The sequence below is a fragment of the Parasteatoda tepidariorum genome, chromosome 9, assembly GCF_982258835.1.
Source record: "Parasteatoda tepidariorum strain Cologne lab strain chromosome 9, Ptep-v5.0, whole genome shotgun sequence".
Lineage (NCBI taxonomy): Eukaryota > Metazoa > Arthropoda > Arachnida > Araneae > Theridiidae > Parasteatoda > Parasteatoda tepidariorum.
In genome coordinates, this window is record NC_141763.1 from 102585953 (window position 1) to 102594124 (window position 8172).

The following is an 8172-nucleotide window of genomic DNA, read 5'->3' on the forward strand; positions in this document are numbered from 1 at the left end:
TAAAGATTTAAAGCTATAAGCTAAGTTCGCTTAAAATTTTGCATTTTTCTGTCCTTTCTTTCTCAATATTTGCAGTTTCGGTATGATATTTTTCCAGATAATCTCAAATTATTGATTTTAAGCTAAATTATAATTTTAAAATGTATGTACATGATATATTTTGATAATAATTTTATTTCGTTTTTCATTTGCATGATCTATAATGGTATATTTTTTTCAGAAAGATGAATTTTTATTGTCTTAATATTAGTTATGTGAATTTGTATTTGTCTGTGAATTTGTAATATATATATATATATATATATATATATATATATATTAATACTAAGTTCTTTGAAACTTTTGAATCATTAGCTTAAATTAAATTCTTTATTGCAAGTTCATTTTCAGTATACATCATAACCAGTTGTTACATTATGCTATTTTGCATCTTTATCAAAATTATGTACTTACTGCAAAAATATTTACTATGCAAAAGGAAGATTAATAAACACATTAATTTATTTAAAATATTCGGAAATTTCGTTCTGACCAAACTCTTAACTTTTCTTTCTCAACTCAAAGAATAAAGATTCCACATTTGTAACACATGTATAAAGAAAGTTCTTCATTGTTTCATTGTAAATATTGTCACTGATTTTGGTTACGTTTCAACGCCGGGGATATTTCCGTATCTTGATTTGTTGTGCCAATTACAATCGTCTAGGTACCAAATAGATTTAAAACTTGCAAATTTTTTTAAAAAAAAAAAGAACAACTGGATGGCTACAAATTTTACCTTTCTGTAATGTTTTTTTAGTTTCTCTGAGAGAGTGTTTCCATATCGTGATATGTCGTGCAAACTACAGTTGCCAAGGTGCCAAATAGATTTTCAACTTGCAAAAGAAAACAAACTTGTAGACGTTTGTCTGGAGGTGGTTACGAGTTATAACTTTTGAGTTGGTCCCTTTCTGTGATGTTTTTTTTTTAGTTTCTCATGGGCCACTGCCCAGAAGTTGCCAAAACTTGTGAAACATGTGGAAATCTCCCCCATATCTTCAGCTTCTACAACCATTTTTGGTTTTTGATTAAAATCATTAATTAAAATGATGTATGCTATGCAATTTTATTTTTAAGAATTTTCAATTAAGGTAGAATAAAGATTTCTTTATACCAAGAACGAAATTTTCTTTTAGTGTCAAGTAGTAGCAATTAAGAATTTCTGGAACAGATTTGTTGTGCAACTTCACTCAATGTTTGTTGTTACTAACCACTTTTGATGCATTTTTATTAGCATTGCTTTCGTCTTTTGCCAAAAACAGAATGAAATATTTCAACCCTATTAAATTTAAAGTTGACTTGTATTACGGCCATTTTTAAACACATAACACCCATTTCAAAAATGACTGCAGATCTATATTAAATGTTAGCCTCCAGGGAACTGTTTTATGTGCACTCGATGCTAAATCGGACATTCCAAGTTCATTTATATTACAGTCAATTTTAAGCAACAGTGTAGGGTATGTTTGGCAATGGTACTTAACCTTAAAAAACAGAGTAGGGTATACTGGGCAATTGTACTAAACCTTTAAGAAAAATACCTCAGTGTAGAATTTCCTAGGCAAATGTATGCTGTGCAGTGGTACTTAGTCTTAAAAAAAACATCAATGCAAGGTATTCAGGACAAATGTATGATAGGCAATAGCTCGGAAAGAAGAAAACTAAAACTCAACTATTAAAAAAATGAATGTCTATTACAGAGGTAGATTACATATTGAAATAATACCAATCTATTATTTTGCTACAGTAAATGTGTTGTTTTTCTTTCTCGGCTATAAATGTTAAAAACACAGCTGTTAATAAACGCAAAAATATTATTTAACGATGCTAAGCAGACATAGAATAAACATATTGAAGTTATTCTTATAAAATGTTTTTTTCTTTTCTTCAAAAGACCTTGAAATAAACCAATCTTTAATCCTTGTTTCAGCAAATGCACAATAATAAAAAACTGACTTCATGCTCATATTAAATTTGTTCACATATAACAGATTTATTTCTTAACACACACTCTACTTACTCCGCCATTCAAAATAAAATGCCTTCAATTAAAATTAATTTCACACTTAGACATAGGGCACATCACTTCAAATGGATACTGTGCATTACTTAAATTAATTTGAGCATTCTTAATTTATCTGCGCAATGTAGATAAATTGAAGAGAAAAAAAAATCTGGGCGTTTCTTTAATCTTAAAACACCAGTGTCTTGAATTTCCAGGCAAATTTATATCTGGCAATAAAGCTTAAAATAAACACGGATTACAACTTTGCTCAGTGTTTAAAACTCTACCCCCACTTCCCGATTATTACATCACACAGATCTGTGATAAGAAGTACAATTCAAGCCTAACATTGGCAGCTATTATGGCCAATTTGGGCAAAAAAAAACACTTGAATCCAGGTGCATATTCATAATAGAGATGTAAATTTCTCGGTAATAATCATCTGAAGAATATTATTATCGGAATTATTCATATCAAGTTGAACATTCAAGAATATTGTCCTAGCCAATATTTATATAATATAATAGTACAATATATATAGTACAATATATATAGTACCTATATAATAGTACCAAGTATAATAGTACTTATTTTACTTGGTAATTAATACCTTAAAAATTAAAAAATACTTTAATAATGAATGTAAATATAAACAGTGAAATAATTTGTTCTGATTATTAAAAAATGATTTGAACAGTGATTCGAAAAAATTATTTGAACATAATTTTTAATGCATTTTGTTTAAGATTTTTTATCAGATTAAAATAAAAGAGAAACATTTTTCATGAATTGTTCGGAACAATTCTAAAATAATTATTTTAATAAATTAATTTGATAAAGATAAAAAAATGTATTAGGTGTAAGCATAAATAATAAATTTGATATAGTAACAATATTCCATAATTAAAATGAAACCAGCATTCCTTGAACATTGTTCTGAAAACATTCAAAACAGTTTTAATCATAAATTATGCTCCTAAGATATTATTCTTATTTTAGAATTTGTATTCTTAAGAATTATAGTACCAGGTTCAGCTATTAATCACAGAGTAAATGAAGACAACAAAGATTGTACAAGAGAAAATGAATTTTTTATCTTCTGATCATGAAGATATTTATTTGTCAACAATACAAAATTTCGTTGGAAGATTTTAAAAAACTTTCATTTTTATAAAGAATTAGACCAGCTTTTTGTCAACTAATTTCAAATTTCTTTCCTACAATTTGGTATTTTTTTTTTCAAAACTAAAATAAAGATTTCATAAGAAATATTTAATCTTACAAAATTTTAAATTTTTGTTTCAGAAAAAAAAGACAAAAATCAAAATTATATGTTCAGAAAAAAAATTCTCAAACTTTCAAAAAAAAAAAAAAAAAAGTCTTGAGATAAAAATTACTAAGAATCTATTGTATGGTGATTATACCTAGACAGAATTTGTTATCTGTTTGGGAATAATAATTGAACCACATTTAATACACAATTTTGATGATTGAAGAAAAAGGAATGTTCTCAATTATTTTCTAAATTTTATCTTCACAAGAATTTTCTTGTTTTTCTTGATTATTTTTTTGAGAATATTCTCTCCTCACAGCTCTATGCATTACAAATCTTTTTTCTTTTTTAAATTTCTTTATACTAATAGCCATTTTTATGTCAGTGTAAAACAGTAAAAAATAAAAATTTCTGAATACGAAAAGCAAAATTTCGTTTTAGTCAAAGCAGTAACAATTAAAAATTTCTGAATTCTAAAAGTAAAATTTCTCTTTAATATAAAGCAGTAATAATTAAAAATTTCTGAATACTAAAAGCGAAATTTGTTTCTAGTACAAAGCAGTAACAATCAAAAATTTCTGAATGCTAAAAGTAGAATTTCTTATTTGTATAACGCAGTGATAATTAAAAATTTCTGAATACTGAAAGCGAAATTTTTTTTACTGCAAAGCATTAAACATTTCTGAATACTAAAAGCAAAATTTCTTTTTTGTATAAAGCAGTAATAATTAACAAAAATCTATTTTTTAAGGATAAGGAACATCTTTCTTTAAAGAATTTATTTCCAGGTAGCATAAAATGGCTGGGGGAGTGAATGAAGCACAGTTTAAAGGATGGCAAAAATATTTCAACACCTCTACAACTCGAGGAAGAGTTAATGTAAGATATTTCTTTTTTTATAGTTGTTGCATTTACAACTACAATTTCGATAAATTACTTCTATAATCACTACATTACTTTTTAGATTATCCACGAATCACTTCTTTAATTGCTACATTAAAATCGTGTAGTAATTCTTGTTTAATTTGAATGTTATAACTAGTAAGTCATGATTAGTAAATCCAGTAGTAATGCTAATAACATATAATTAATGTCTTGTACAATACTTATTTTAAACTTGTTTGTGCGGTTTCAAAGCAGATTAGATATTGAATAATTTTACTGCTGCACTGCCCAAATGATTTATTTTTTGATAATTATTTTTCTCCTTGTCAGTGCTTTTTTAAATTTATTTATTTCATTTAGAGTGAAACCTCTTGGGAGCGACCAACTCTCTGTTCCACAGTAAAATGGTCATTGCTGAAGGTTGGTCATTCTTAGAGGTTACCTTCATTGACTTCAAAATTCTTATCGAAAGTGCACAATTTTTCTCAAGCGATTTTAATTTTATTCTGTGTCATTTTCGTGGTGCCGTAAGGCCACTTCTGTTAGCATCATGAAAAGACGGATAGATGAATAAAATTTAGCGTCTAAAAAATGATCCCATCTGATGTAATTATGTCTAAAAATAAATTTACCAAGTATGAATGATAAAGCTATTTTAAATAAATAAACAATTTAGTTTTTTGTTTAAGTTTGTATTTAATTTTATATCGTAAAAATGAGTTAGCTTTAAAAGATGAAAAGTGGTTTGTTTGTTTAGGATGTTTGTTTTTTTTAAAAAACTTTCAACTCTTGAAGTAAATCATGGATAGCAACATCTTTAGTGCACTCAGACTGTAACATGAGGTTGTATCATAAAAAAGAGTTCGCTAAATAAGACCCTCACACAAATATTTTGAATACATTTTAATCTACTTATTTGTTTTGTTAAATTTTTTGTTTTGATATTATTTCGTGTTTCCTTATTTGATCTTTCCCGCATTTGGTGCAGATATCCAGGGCTAAAAAGATAGAAGGGCTGGTTCACTCCTTTGAAGTAGCTCTCGCCGCGCCAATCCTCAGATTTTCTCTAGTGACGTCACTTTGGCGCAAAGCTCTCCTTTTTACTTCAAGAACGGAGCGTTCGGCCTTACTAGCTCTAACTAATATTGGAGCATTTCTTTTTGCGAGATATTCTAAGACATTTGTTATTTTCTTTAATGACTTTCCTCAGTTTTTGCAGTGAATTTACGAGAATTTAAAACTATTATCGAAATGCCAGTTTGCGCGATTGCAACGTGTAAAAATTTTGATAGAAAAACAAAAGGAAAAAATATAATTTTCGGCGTGTTCCCTAAAGTAAATGAACTACTATGTAAAGAATGTATTCCGAAATGACACAGTTAATATAAAACAGCAATACGTTTATTCTGTAGCTAAGAACTTTTATAAAAATTCATTATCTAAATTGAAACCGCCTCGTTACTTCAAAAAGAAAGGCAGGTGAAAAAAATTAAAAAATGGATAAAGTCAAAGAAAATTAAAATGTAAATAAAAAGTATAAATAAAATATATAGTATATAGTTGGAATTCACCTAATTTCATAACATATTTTTTAATGTAGTTATTCTAAATATTTATGATTTTTTTTAAAAAGTATATTCTCTTAAATTTAAATATCTCTAAATTATATCATCGTAAATTTAAATATCTATAAACAATTGTAAAATTTCTAATGTCATTATGAACCTAAATTATTATTTTGTTTTAGTAATTAGCGTTTAAGGTTGATGTTTCCTAATGATTAAGTATGAACAAATTGCTATTAACGGCATATTTTAAAATCAGGGATTCTAAATTTAACTCAACTTATTGTTATAAGAGAATATGTAGATAAAAAAAGTGTCGATATATGCTTTAATTTTTCTTAATAATTAAAGTTAAAACTGAACTTTTTAAAATAAAGTATTTATAGTGTAATTTTCGCCAACTAGTAAAACATTTTTATAAGTTTAAAATGGTATTTTTCGTAATATAATGGCCAAGAAAGTTTTTTTGAACTATGTTTATGAACGAAAATATGTGTTAATTACGTAAAGTTTGAAAGCTCATAACCAGAAAAAGACTAACTTATTTTTAAAAAGAGAAAGATGCGAAGTTATCATAATATGCGATCTCCGAGATCTGTGGACACAGTGACGTCATGAGGAGGGAAATCGTAGCTTCAGCTCTAAGAGCGGAGTGAACTAGTTCTTCTATTCTCTTTAGCCCTGGCAGATATCTGCCCGGTCGCTGGGAGAGGTATCACTGGTCTCTCCTAAAGGTTATCTTCAACATCAAGTCTATGGAAAAACTTCCGTGCCTCTTAAAAGTGGTCGTAAATAGAGGTGGTCGCTACATAGAGTTAATAATGTTCATGTAATCCAGATCAATTTTGCAATGCAAGTATTTTAGATATCTATTAGCATTCAAACATTTAAAATTAAAAAAAATAGCTAACAACTAGCAAGAAAATAGTTAAAAACTCAGTAAAACTCTGCAATTTTAGAATAATTTTAGTTATTTCAATATTATGTTGGAACCTTATAATTGTTCGGTTTTATTACTACGATTATAGTAAGATGCATTTTACCTGTTTCTAAGTCTTTTAACAGTTTTTTTTAATCTTTTTACAGTCAGCACAGTGATTTTAGTTTGAAAAAGAAGCCCAGCAGGATTGTAAAGCCTCTTTTCTTTTTTCTTGAAAATTGGGGCGGTGGCAAAAATAAACCAGTAATATTTTTGATAAATTAATATATTTTAACTGGCTATAGTAACTTTCTTTTTTGAGAAAAAGCAATGTAGGTTGTGAAGCTATCATTGGGGTTGATGATGAAATGTGCTTTTCTGTGACACTTAAACAGGCCATAACACAAAAAACCAGGCAGCCCTTTGCATTGATTGTTGGTTCGGGAGACCACTAATATTTATTTTCTAGTGATCTTGAACCAATGGACCATTATTTTCAAGCACTTATTATATTGAAAATTGTTGAAGTAGCTTTTCAAATAAAAAGAATGCTTAAATTATAAGTAAATGTATAGATGGGCCGGGATAGCCTGGTCAGTACGGCACTGGGCCCATGTCCAAGTGGTCATGGGTTCGATCCCTGCCGGCCGAAGACTCCCCGTGTAGTAAATGGTGACAGATGCACGTTAAATCTGTCGAGTCTCAAAGTCCTCCATGTTCCCATAACAAATCAATATCTCTGGGGGTACTGAATTGGAGATTGATCGTTCTCTGGTTCAGGTCGAAATTACGATCTGTGGATGACTGAATCGATGTATAAATGGGTTCACCCTTTAAACGGGTGTGACAGAAGTAGAATTCTTGGCCATAGATGGCGCCACTGGAAAACAAGAACAATCGCACCCCCTCTGCCTTAATGGCATACGTCAACAATAACAACAAATGTATAGATTAAAAGCAGGCACTCATGTTTGACTCTTTGCAGGGTAGAAAAATTTAAATCAAAATTTTAGTTAAGAATTGTCGTTGCATTGTATGCACATCTAAAATTAATTTTATGAATGAAAAACTTTATTAATGTATTTTTTAAAATTAAAAGTGTTTAATAAAAACCTTGTTGTTTAAGAGATAAAAACTATTGCAATTTTAAGTTATTGTAAAAAATTAATGAGATGGTTTTTATTTCTTTGCCCCTGAAAGGATTTTACAATTTATAAATTAAGAAACTGATTAGCACTTTGGCATTGAACTTTTCAACTACATTTATGCTTATGTTTTATATTATAGATAACCTTTGCAGCATATGGTGCATTAGCTATATTGAGTCATGGTGTTTACACATGGACAAAACCTAAGAAGAAGCTAGCAGTAACTAAAACTGTATAATAAAATTTATTTTATTGAATATTAAGAAATAAATTTATGTCTATTTTCAATTTGTTATTGTTAGAAAATTTTTAAAATAAATTTTATCTGAGTTTTATAA

General features: G+C 28.2%; 1 protein-coding gene across 3 annotated transcripts; it reads left to right on the forward strand.

Annotated features, from left to right (window-relative positions):
• Positions 1-16: 16 nt before the first annotated feature.
• LOC122269231 (ATP synthase F(0) complex subunit k, mitochondrial-like) lies at positions 17-8172 on the forward strand. Of its 3 annotated transcripts, none has more exons than XM_087152525.1 (3): positions 17-80; positions 4106-4196; positions 7974-8172. In XM_087152525.1, the coding sequence occupies exons 2-3, from the start codon at positions 4116-4118 to the stop codon at positions 8070-8072; spliced, it is 180 nt and encodes a 59-aa protein (XP_087008651.1). In that variant the 5' UTR covers positions 17-80; positions 4106-4115; the 3' UTR covers positions 8073-8172. The 3 variants fall into 3 exon arrangements, with proteins under 3 accessions (XP_087008651.1, XP_087008652.1, XP_087008653.1); XM_087152526.1 differs by having other exon boundaries at positions 32-142; XM_087152527.1 differs by having other exon boundaries at positions 58-205.

What these genes read in the sequence shown, in the direction of transcription:
- LOC122269231 (XM_087152525.1), top strand. Translation starts at nt 4,116, where the DNA reads ATGGCTGGGGGAGTGAATGAAGCACAGTTTAAAGGATGGCAAAAATAT. An exon ending in CAACTCGAGGAAGAGTTAAT is followed by an intron (nt 4,197 to 7,973) that starts GTAAGATATTTC and finishes TTTATATTATAG; the next exon opens with ATAACCTTTGCAGCATATGG.